The sequence below is a fragment of the Mesocricetus auratus genome, unplaced genomic scaffold, assembly GCF_017639785.1.
Source record: "Mesocricetus auratus isolate SY011 unplaced genomic scaffold, BCM_Maur_2.0 Super-Scaffold_4256, whole genome shotgun sequence".
Classification (NCBI taxonomy): domain Eukaryota; kingdom Metazoa; phylum Chordata; class Mammalia; order Rodentia; family Cricetidae; genus Mesocricetus; species Mesocricetus auratus.
This window is the reverse complement of record NW_024429182.1, coordinates 51,731,792-51,742,593: the sequence shown is the minus strand read 5'-3', so window position 1 is coordinate 51,742,593 and position 10,802 is coordinate 51,731,792. Positions and strand designations below refer to the sequence as shown.

General features: G+C 51.5%; 1 protein-coding gene across 3 annotated transcripts; it reads left to right on the top strand.

The window, feature by feature from the left end:
• Positions 1 to 4,740: 4,740 nt before the first annotated feature.
• On the top strand, positions 4,741 to 10,632 carry Men1 (menin 1). Of its 3 annotated transcripts, none has more exons than XM_005063942.4 (10): positions 4,741 to 4,834; positions 5,210 to 5,670; positions 6,543 to 6,751; positions 6,951 to 7,079; positions 7,295 to 7,335; positions 7,418 to 7,505; positions 8,091 to 8,227; positions 8,573 to 8,708; positions 9,075 to 9,239; positions 9,420 to 10,632. In XM_005063942.4, coding segments are annotated over exons 1-10 (1,851 nt in total). In that variant the 5' UTR covers positions 4,741 to 4,832; the 3' UTR covers positions 9,903 to 10,632. The 3 variants fall into 3 exon arrangements, with proteins under 3 accessions (XP_005063999.1, XP_005064003.1, XP_021082193.1); XM_005063946.4 differs by having other exon boundaries at positions 4,764 to 4,846; XM_021226534.2 differs by lacking the exon at positions 4,741 to 4,834 and having other exon boundaries at positions 4,860 to 5,670.
• Positions 10,633 to 10,802: the final 170 nt, after the last annotated feature.

Below are 10,802 nucleotides of genomic sequence, written 5' to 3'. Positions count from 1 at the left end.
AAGTTGCTTTTAGATTTTGTTTTGTTTTGTTTTGTTTCGAGACAGGGTTTCTCTGTATTGCTTTGGAGGCTGTCCTGGAACTCACTCTGTAGACCAGGCTGGCCTCGAACTCACAGAGATCCGCCTGCCTCTGCCTCCCGAGTGCTGGGATTAAAGGCATGCACCACCATACCTACTAATCTATGTATTTCTACATGGCCTTATCTTACCAGAGACCATCTGGCACATCCTGTCCTCCTTGTCTCTACATGGCATCTCCTCGAGGCACCTCTCTCTGCCTATCTTTCCAGAATTCTCCTCATCTCCTAACCCCGCCTATCTTCCTGCCTCTTTTGGCCAACAGTGTTTTATCCATCAACCAACAAGAGAAACATATATGCAGAAGGACGTCCCCGCCATGTGAGTACTCCACCTGCCTCTGCCTCCTGAGCACTGGGATTAAAGACACCACCCGGCTAAAGCGTATTGCTTCATAGGAAAATTGTGTTTATCATTCTCACCACTAATTCAAACACAAAACCTCTTAGTCTTCACCACAACTGACCATCAGCAGCCACATTTAACTCCATAAGCTTCTCATAGAAAGTGCAAAGTTTAGCCGGGCGTTGTTGGCGCACGCCTTTAGTCCCAGCACTTGGGAGGCAGAGGCAGGCGGATGTCTGTGAGTTCGAGGCCAGCCTGGTCTACAAGAGCTAGTTCCAGGACAGCCTCCAAAGCCACAGAGAAACCCTGTCTCGAAAAACCCCCCAAAAAAAAAAAGAAAGAAAGAAAGTGCAAAGTTTGCGGGGCAGTGGTCGTGTGCATCTTTAATCCCAGCACTCAGAAGGCAGAGACAGGAGGATCTTTGTGCGGTCAAGGCCAGCCTAATCTACAGAGCTCCAGGACAGACTTCAAAGAAGAGTAACCCTGGGCTGGGGAGGTGGCTCAGAGGTTAAGAGCACTGGCTAGTCTTCCAGAGGACCTGAGTTCAATTCCCAACAACCACATGGTGGCTCACAACCATCTATAATGAGATCTGGTGTGTATGTCAGAACACTGTATGTATAATAAATAAATAAATCTTAAAAAAAAAAAAAGAGTAACCCTGTCTCGGGGTAAAAAAGAAAGTTCAAAGTCTGTTTCAGTAAATTTCTGACAGCTAGTGCCTGGAAAGGAGATAGTCAGCTTCATCCTAGCCAACAGTCTAGGAGATTCTGCGGGGGGAAAAAAGCTTTGAAGTAACTTTCAAGAGCACAGGCCACTCACAAGCAGCTACACCTCCCACTATGCACCTATTATTTTATATGGCTTGAGGTTGCTGCAGAAGCAATGCAAACCTGGGTTCAGAGCGCCACCTAGTGTTAATGATGTAGAGGACACTACAGGCTCCAACCACAGAAGACAAAACAAACGCACTCTGGGAAAGCCAGTTTCTGTGCAGTCTGGGAAAGCCGGTTCTGTCAGACAGAACAGCTAAATGACCTTTTGTGGCCATGTGGAGTTATTCTAAGACTGGCTGTGGTGGCACAGTCTGTAGTTATAGTACTCTGGAAATAAAGGCAGAGGTTCAGGAGTTCAAGGACATCCTCAACTTCCTAGCAAGTTTGAGGCCAGGGGACTAGTCCTACAAAGGTTAGTGAAACCTTGTCTCACAAAGCAAACTAAGAAGCCAGGCGGTGGTGGCACAAGCATTTAATTCCAGTGCTCGGGTGGCAGACACAGGCAGATCTCTGTGAGTTTGAGAGCGCCCTGGTCTACAAGAGCTAGTTCCAAGACAGCCTCCAAAGCCACAGAGAAACCCTGTCTCAAACCCTCCCCCCCAAATAAAAAGAGTATGGTGTTTCAAAAGAACCAACTTTGAGTCCCAGTATCTCTGGAAGACTCAAAACTGCTTGTAACCCCAGCTGCAGGGAATGTGATAGCCTATGACTCATGCAGTACCTTCACTCACCTGACTATCCTTATACACACACACACACTCACACACACACACAATCACACACACAATCACACTCACACAGTCTCACACACACACACACAGTCTCACACACACACACACAGTAGAAATGATAAGATAGACTGCACAGAGGACTGAGAGAATGAAGATGGATGCCATTCCTGGGGTAGCACATCCACCTTGGACCCCTGGGACTGATGGGGGTTAAGGGTGATGGAACAAGAGGAAAGACGCTACTTCTTTCTCACAGTGAGAAGCCATCACTCCTACTGCATCCACGCTGAACCGAAAGGGAACCCAAGTTCTTCATTCACACTGTGGATTTTCTGTCCCTTCTAGATGATTGATCTATATTAATTAATACAGATTTAGCCTTTGTCTTTCCCTGCCTGTGCTGGCTACGGCTAGTTTTTGTTTTGTTTTTGTTTTTTTTTCGAGACAGGGTTTTCTGTGTTGTTTTGGAGGCTGTCCTGGAACTCGCTATATAGACCAGGCTGGCCTGGAACTCACAGAGATCCGCCTGCCTCTGCCTCCCAAGGGTGTGCCACAAACGCCCAGCTATGGCTAGTTTTATGTCAACTTGACACAAGCTAGAGTCATTAGAGAGGAAGGAGCCGCAACTGAGAAAATGCCTCCATAAGATTGGGCTGTAGGCATTTTTTAAATTAGTGGTTGATGGGGAGGGTCCAACCCATTGTGGGTGGGGCTACCACTGGGTTGGTGGTCCTGGGTTCTATAAGAAAGTATCTGAGCAAGCCATGAGGAACTGGCATGTAAGCAGGACCCCTCCAGCCTCTGCATCAGCTCCTGCCTCTAGGTTCCTGCCCTGTCTGAGTCCTTACTCTGACTTCCTTTAATGGTGGATTGTGATGTGGAAGTGTGAGTCAAATAAACCTTTTCCCCCAAAAGAAATGATAAAGTCAATCTTTTTTTTTTTTTTTTTTTTTTTGGTTTTTCAAGACAGGGCTTCTCTGTATTGTTTTGGAGGCTATCGGTCCAGCCCAGCCTCGAACTCACAGAGATCCGCCTGCCTCTGCACCCTGAGTGCTGGGATTAAAGGCGTGCGCCACCACCGCCCATCTTAAAGTCAATCTTTTTAAAATGCAAAATAAGGCTGAGTGGTGGTGGTGCACACCTTTAATCCCAGCATGTGAGAGGCAGAGGTAGACTTCTCTGAGTTCGAGACTAGCCTGGTCTATAAAGTGAGTTCCAGGACAGCCAGGGCTACGCAGAGAAACCTTGTCTCAAAAAATAAAACAAAACAAAGTTTGTCTCTATGTATACACGTAATGTCTGTGCACCTGTGCAAGGACCTGTTCAGATTTGGAAGACAGAAACCTCTCAAGCATCCTGCCCCGAGACTCTGCCTTATCCCTTCACACAGGCTCTCTTGTTGAACCTGAAGCTAGGTTGGTAGACAGGGAAGCCCTATGAACCCTCCTGACTCTAATGCCCCCGCCTCCGTTCCCTGTTCCCTGTCCCTGTCCCACAGTGCTAGGATTCCAGATACATATGTGAATTCTGGGGATTTGAACTCAGGTCCTCACGTTGATACAGCAAAATGCTCTTACCTGCTAAGCCGTCTCCTCAGTTGCATATAATGAAATCTTAGTATCAGAGACTTCATTTTGCAAACAGGGTCATTAGTGAAGATGAGGTCATAAATGTGAAGAGTTTGTGTCTTTGCACTGGTCGTGTCCATCTATAACCCCAGTACAGTGGAGGCTGTGGCCGTCTAAACTGGAAAGCAAGACCCTATCTGAAGTGAGACTGACCTTGAACTCCTGATTCCTCCCCCTCCTAAACTTTATTCTACATTCGTGTGTGCACGAGGTGCCTCTCCGAAGCCTGCAGAGGTCAACAGAACATCGGATCCCCTGGAACTGGGTTAAAGAGCCAGTTGTGGTCTGCTGCTGAGAACCCAGGTCCTCTGCAAGAGCAGCCAATGCTCTTAACTCTGAACCATCTCTGTAGCCTACCCTGATTTTCTTGCCTCTAATTTGCAAGGGCTGGTATTGCATCATCTTGGCTAGCGTTAAGACCAGACTGGCCTTGAGCTCAGCAAGACCCTCTTGTCTCTGTCTTGCTCGGCAGTCTTTTTAGGTGTCAACGTTTTGTCTGCATGTTTTTATGTTTGTGCACCACGTCGGGGCTTGGTGGTGGTGGTGCGGGGATCAGAGGAGGGCATGGATTCTCTAGAACTTACAGATGGTGAGTCACAAAATGTGGGTGCTGAGACTTGAACCCAGGTCCTTTGCAAGACCTAAACAGCCTTGCCAGGTCTCCAGCACCCTTGTACTATTTCAAAGCAAGTCCCTCTCTTTGAAGTGTTTTTTGTTTGTTTGTTTGTTTGTTTGTTTTCCAAGACAGGGTTTCTCTGTATTGTATTAGAGGTTGTCCTGGAACTCGCTCTGTAGACCAGGCTGGCCTCGAACTCACAGAGATCCGCCTGCCTCTGCCTCACGAGTGCTGGGACTAAAGGCGTGCGCCAACAACGCCCGGCTCCTTGAAGTGTTTTAAAGCACCAGTTCCCCCCACATCTTGCAAACTGGCCATACTATACAAGTGCAGCAGCGCCACAGTAGCCTTAGAGCGTTTAGTTCCAGGAGACAATCTCCCAGATGGCACCGCGGAACCTGTGGGTTGCGTGACCATAGAATGACCAATAGCTGAGGAGTTCGAGAAGGTAGCAAGGTCTCTCAGTCTACCCGCACTGGAGCAGCGAGACTACCTCTCCCATAAGCCATTGCGGCCTTGACTCTCATCTTTTCCAGACTTGGCGAGGGCGGAGCGAGTAAGGACTCCTCTTTCCCGGCAGGCGGTGCGGCCATAGGGGGCGTGGGACTTCATTTCCCAGCAGGCTTCAGGCGGCGGGCGCCGCGGTGCCTTGTGTGGGATGTAAGCGCGGAGGTGGGCTCGGGGGACTGAGGCCAGGACTCTCCTTGGGGTTTGCGGGCGGCTGGTTTGGGTTCGTCTTCTGGACAGGCTCCAGAGGGCCGGGTAGAGGTCATAGGGACCGGGAGGGGTGACCTTTGAGGGTCCTCATTGAGGTCTTTGGGACGCAGCCTCATCGGGGCTGGGGGTCCCGGGATTGTAAGGAACAAGAAGGCCCCACAGTCTTGGTTGAAGGGTCTCAGCGACCGAGCCTCCGCCCGTGAGCGCAGGACGAAGCGGCTGGCGAAACAGAATTGTGGCGGAGGGTAGAGCCTTAGCTGAGCCTGGGAGGGGGCTGTCCCTCCGAGCCCGACCCTCCCTCCCTCGGCTCGCCCGCAGGCCACCGCCCGCCGCCATGGGGCTGAAGGCCGCCCAGAAGACGCTGTTTCCTCTGCGCTCTATCGACGACGTGGTGCGCCTGTTCGCTGCGGAGCTGGGCCGAGAGGAACCTGACCTGGTGCTCCTCTCTTTGGTCCTGGGCTTCGTGGAGCATTTCCTGGCTGTCAACCGTGTCATCCCCACCAACGTGCCCGAGCTCACTTTCCAGCCCAGTCCTGCACCCGACCCTCCTGGCGGCCTCACCTACTTCCCGGTGGCCGACCTGTCCATTATTGCTGCCCTCTATGCCCGATTCACCGCCCAGATCCGAGGCGCTGTCGACCTCTCCCTCTACCCTCGAGAGGGGGGCGTTTCCAGTCGCGAACTGGTAAAAAAGGTCTCCGATGTCATATGGAACAGCCTCAGCCGCTCCTACTTCAAGGACCGTGCCCACATCCAGTCCCTCTTCAGCTTCATCACAGGTTGGAGTCAGACAGGTGGTCAGGGGAGTAAATGAATGTTGGCTCACCTCTTCTAGTGTCTGAATGTTTACAGCCCATTTGAGACCTGTATACCTTGTAATATTTTTCCTTTGCAGCTGTGGAAATACAATCTCGAAGAGGGCAAGTGATGTTTTAATGTTAGAATGACAGGGCTGGGACTGGATCCTGATCATTTGGGACCAGATCTCCCTTCTCGGGGGACCATGTATGTCTTTCTTAGGGTCCTCCTTGTTTCCTAGCTTTTTTGGCGGTTTGAATTGTAGGCTGGTAATTCAGCACCCCTAGCCCTGCCATTGATTAGTCACAGGAATCTGGCAGCCTAACATATGGGGAAAGCCGGTGGCAGCCGTTTGGGGAAGTAGGACAAAGGGATGTATATACATTTGAGAGAATTAAATGAGATGATGCCTATGAAAATATTTTGAAAGGAAACACAGACTTGAGCTGCAGAATGCTAAGGACTTGTAAAGTGCTTCAGCTCCCGGTGCATGGTATTGAGCAAGAATCTGAGGCCATTTCTGAGCTTAGCAGAAAAAAAGACAGAGATATAAGTCAGGGCGTGGGCTGTGGGGTGGGTCATGGGTTTGTTCTCCCTGTTACAGTCTAATAGGTGTACAGTAAGATGTCAGTAAAATCATTATGCCAACAGAAGTACATGGTGTAGAAGAGGGAGGGGTGGGATCCAGGAAGGTTTGCTGCTGGGGTTGGGTTAACAGGAGTGAGGGGTTGTGTGCAGAAGAAAAGCCGGATGTGATGGGAAGACATGTGAGGCTTGGACACAGGCTTGAGAGGTGTTGGGGGCATGGCCCCTTCTTTCAGGCCAGAGCTCTTATTTCCACCCTCTTCTACAGGCACTAAACTGGACAGCTCAGGTGTGGCCTTTGCAGTGGTGGGGGCCTGCCAGGCCCTGGGTCTCCGAGATGTCCATCTGGCCCTGTCTGAGGATCATGCTTGGGTGGTGTTTGGGCCCAATGGGGAACAGACAGCTGAGGTCACCTGGCATGGCAAAGGCAATGAAGATCGCAGGGGCCAAACAGTCAATGCTGGTGTGGCTGAACGGGTATTGTATTTCCTCTCAGTCTCACCCTTTTCTTACTGTTAGCCCAAGTCATCTGAGGGATTCCACTTCCCTGGCCATGCTCCTCTTCCCATCAGCCGTCCCTGTTCGTATCAAGGGGGAAGGCAGATTGAAGTTGCCATGCCCTAGAGCAGGCACAGGGTGGGGCATCCTGAGATACCTACTTTTGTGCCTTTCCAAGAGCTGGCTGTACCTAAAAGGATCATACATGCGTTGTGATCGCAAGATGGAGGTGGCGTTCATGGTGTGTGCCATCAACCCTTCCATTGACCTTCACACTGATTCCTTGGAGCTGCTGCAGCTGCAGCAGGTGAGGAGCCTGCCTCTGCCCAGCCCCCACCCCTCCTCCTGTCTATGAAATGGGAGACTGGCGTTGAGACATGAAGGCCTTTGCTTCATGAAAGGACTGAGTCTTGAACTCTGGCCTAATCTGGTAGAAAGGCCCTGTTGCTTCTGGACACCACTCTACCTGATAGGCAGCCAGCTCCCTTCTCTTCACTCATAACTCTTTCCCTTTGGCTCTAGAAGCTGCTTTGGCTGCTGTATGACCTGGGACATCTGGAAAGGTCAGTAGAGGGATGTGGTCAGACTAGATTTTGGGGGAGCCAGGGTCCTGAGTGACAACCTGTGCTTATTATGTGTTCCTAGGTACCCCATGGCTCTAGGGAACTTGGCAGATCTGGAGGAGCTGGAGCCCACCCCTGGTCGGCCAGACCCACTCACGCTCTATCACAAGGTGAGGGCATCTCAGAAAATAGCAACTCCTTTCTGGAAATTTCGAGGAGGTAGGTGAAAAATGAACTTTGTGTGCTGGAGGGTATTTCCCGCCCTATCAAGCACGTGTATAATGAGGGTAGTTGTATGTTTAAGAAGTGCCCTGGGTTCCCTAGCATAGTACTGGCAGGGCCTGGATTTGTCTCACCAGCCCTCATTTTCCAGCTGCCCCTCATTATCCTGGCATGTAGCTCGTGGTAGCACTGTGGAGAGATGTTAGGTTGCTCAATGTGGTAGGGGGTGATTGGGCTTAGAAGTCTTTATAGAGGAATATGTGGGGAAGAGACCTGCCCTGCCACTTCCTAGGCCTTGTTTTATAGGGTCACCCCTCCTGTTGTCTGCCCTTGCCTTAATAAGCAGACTTGTATATCAGGCCTGGGATGGAGGTGAGAGGGAGTGGGGAGCACCAGCTAGAGGGGTCAGCAAGGATTGGAGTCAGGGAGGACTCTTCGGGGTCCTTCTTTTGAAGATATCATTGATGAGGCATTTGTGCTAGCCCATGCAGCTGGGGGCTCCCTCGCTGAGATTCCTCTTCCCCATCCTCCAGGGAATTGCCTCAGCCAAGACCTACTACCAGGATGAGCACATCTACCCCTACATGTACCTGGCTGGCTACCACTGTCGCAACCGTAATGTGCGCGAAGCCCTGCAGGCCTGGGCCGACACTGCCACTGTTATTCAAGAGTGAGGATTCCCCTGCCAGGGCCTCCAGCTTGTCCTTTCTGTCACTTTCCAGGCAGTCATCCAGGAGTGAGACTGTGTCCCAAGCCCTGTCCCCTCTCTGATCAGCCCCTACAACCAAACTGCCATTACCCAGGAAGTGAGGACCTCTGGTTGGAGCCTTATGCCTTGTCTTCTTTCCTCTCTCTGCCCAATTTCTAGTCTAGCCCCACATCCTACTCCTTAATCTTGCCTTAAAGTAATGTGGTCACCGTCATCTGGATGAACAAGGACCCCAACCTCTTACCCAGTCAGTTGGATGTTCAATTGTGGGGGCATTGTCAACCTGAATCCTACATGTTCTCACAGCTACAACTACTGCCGGGAGGATGAGGAGATCTACAAGGAATTCTTTGAAGTGGCCAATGATGTCATACCCAATCTGCTGAAGGAGGCAGCCAGCCTGCTAGAAGCAGGCGAGGAGCGGCCAGGGGAGCAGGCTCAGGTGAAGGGCAGGACTCCCTTGTTCCACCTTCCTTCCTGGGCACATTGGACTGCATGGACAGAACTGGGGGTCCTCTTTTGCTGGGGCTGATATCTTGGGCTTGGGTTTGAAAGGACTTGAGGGTGTTTTAGAGCTAAAGCCTTCAGGTAAATGGATTGATTGATGTTCGTCTCTTTCATGGCCAGGTTCTCACCTGGGTTAGGCTGTAGGTGAGGAAAGGTACACTTCCTTTCCCCCGCATGCATAACAAAGGTTGGCTTAGTAAAAGGACAGTCCTGGCCTGTAGTTGCTTTAACTGAAACCAGAGCTTTGCCCAGATGAAACCTGGCTGGACACTGTGTCTGACCTCTTCCTTATTCTGTCTAGGGCACCCAGAGCCAAGGTTCTGCCCTCCAGGACCCAGAGTGCTTTGCCCACCTGCTGCGATTTTATGATGGCATCTGCAAATGGGAGGAAGGCAGCCCCACACCAGTACTGCATGTGGGCTGGGCCACTTTCCTTGTGCAGTCCCTAGGCCGCTTCGAGGGACAGGTGAGAGGCCTATGCAGGGGGCTGGGAACTACAGGTGGTGGCAGTGGCCACAGGGCAATGGGATTATTGCATATGCCTGAGTACAGACAAAAGGAAACTCCTAGAGGGGTGGCCAGGGCCTGAGCTTGGCACTCCCACTGGTGATCCACAACCTTTTCCTTGGCTTGCACTCTTGCTCAGGTGCGGCAGAAGGTGCACATAATTAGCCGTGAAGCAGAGGCAGCAGAGGCTGAAGAACCATGGGGGGATGAAGCCCGAGAAGGCCGGCGGCGAGGTCCTAGACGGGAGTCCAAACCTGAGGAACCGCCCCCACCCAAGAAGCCTGCACTGGACAAGGGCCCTGGCTCTGGGCAAAATGCAGGGTCAGGACCACCCCGGAAAACACCAGGGATTGTCCCAGGTACTGCCCGTGGCCCAGAAGCCAGCAGTGCTGCTCAGGGTCCAGCACCTGCAGCATCACCACCACCGGAGGGCCCAGTGCTCACTTTCCAGAGTGAGAAGATGAAGGGCATGAAGGAGCTACTGGTGGCCACCAAGATCAACTCGAGTGCCATCAAGCTACAACTCACTGCGCAGTCGCAAGTGCAGATGAAGAAACAGAAAGTGTCCACACCCAGCGACTACACACTTTCCTTCCTTAAGCGGCAGCGCAAGGGCCTCTGAACTGTTGGGGATTCCCTGACCAGGCCCTGGGCCCTGCCCTCACTCCCAGGAGGTTTCACCCTAGTTCCCAATTCAAGCCCAGACTGCCCACAGTCCTAGGGGGCCCAGAGCTGTCCTGCAGTGACTGGGAACCTTCAGTTAGCTCCTTTAGGCTGTGGCTCAGTTCTTAGAATCTAGGCTTCATCTCCCACCTGCCAGCCAATTGGAACCTCATTGTAGGTCTGTGTAACCAATCTTTAAAGGTCCAACCCCCAAAATTGAGTAGACCATGACAGGAACCCTAGTCAAGTCTGAGCAGTTCGGCATTCCTCCCACTTTGGGGCTGAGGTTGACCTTAGCCCAGAAACACAGATGCTACCTGTAAAATGGAGAACCAAGGACTCCAATCCCTAGGGGTAGATTTCTGGCCTTTGGGAATCCAGTCTCCTACCCCAAAGAACTTACATATTACTGCCTGAATTTGGAAATCTTTGCTTCCTCGCCTCCCTAACCCCAGAGTCCAGGACATGAAGCTTCGACTCTTGTCTGTGACTACTGAGCCTCGCCCCCTTCCTGACCAAACTGGCCCTAGACCAGAGCAGGACCTCTTCCAACCCTCTGGGAACCTCCCCGAGGTCCCGGGAGGAAATCTGCACGGGGTGGGGGAGGGCCAGTCTCTTCCTGTTTTGTACATAGATTTATTTTTTAGTTCAAGGAAGATAAATACATTTTGTTAAGAAAAAAAATCAAAGACACGTTTGTGTTTCATCTGGGAACTTGGGGATGGGGCGGGGAGTGGATGTCCGCTTTGCTCTGTCTTTGGATTTTGAACTTAATACTCTGCACCTGTAGCGCGTCAAGAATCCGGGTGGGGAAGAACCTAAGCTCCGCCCCCAACTAGGGGACTTCCCCGCGCAGACA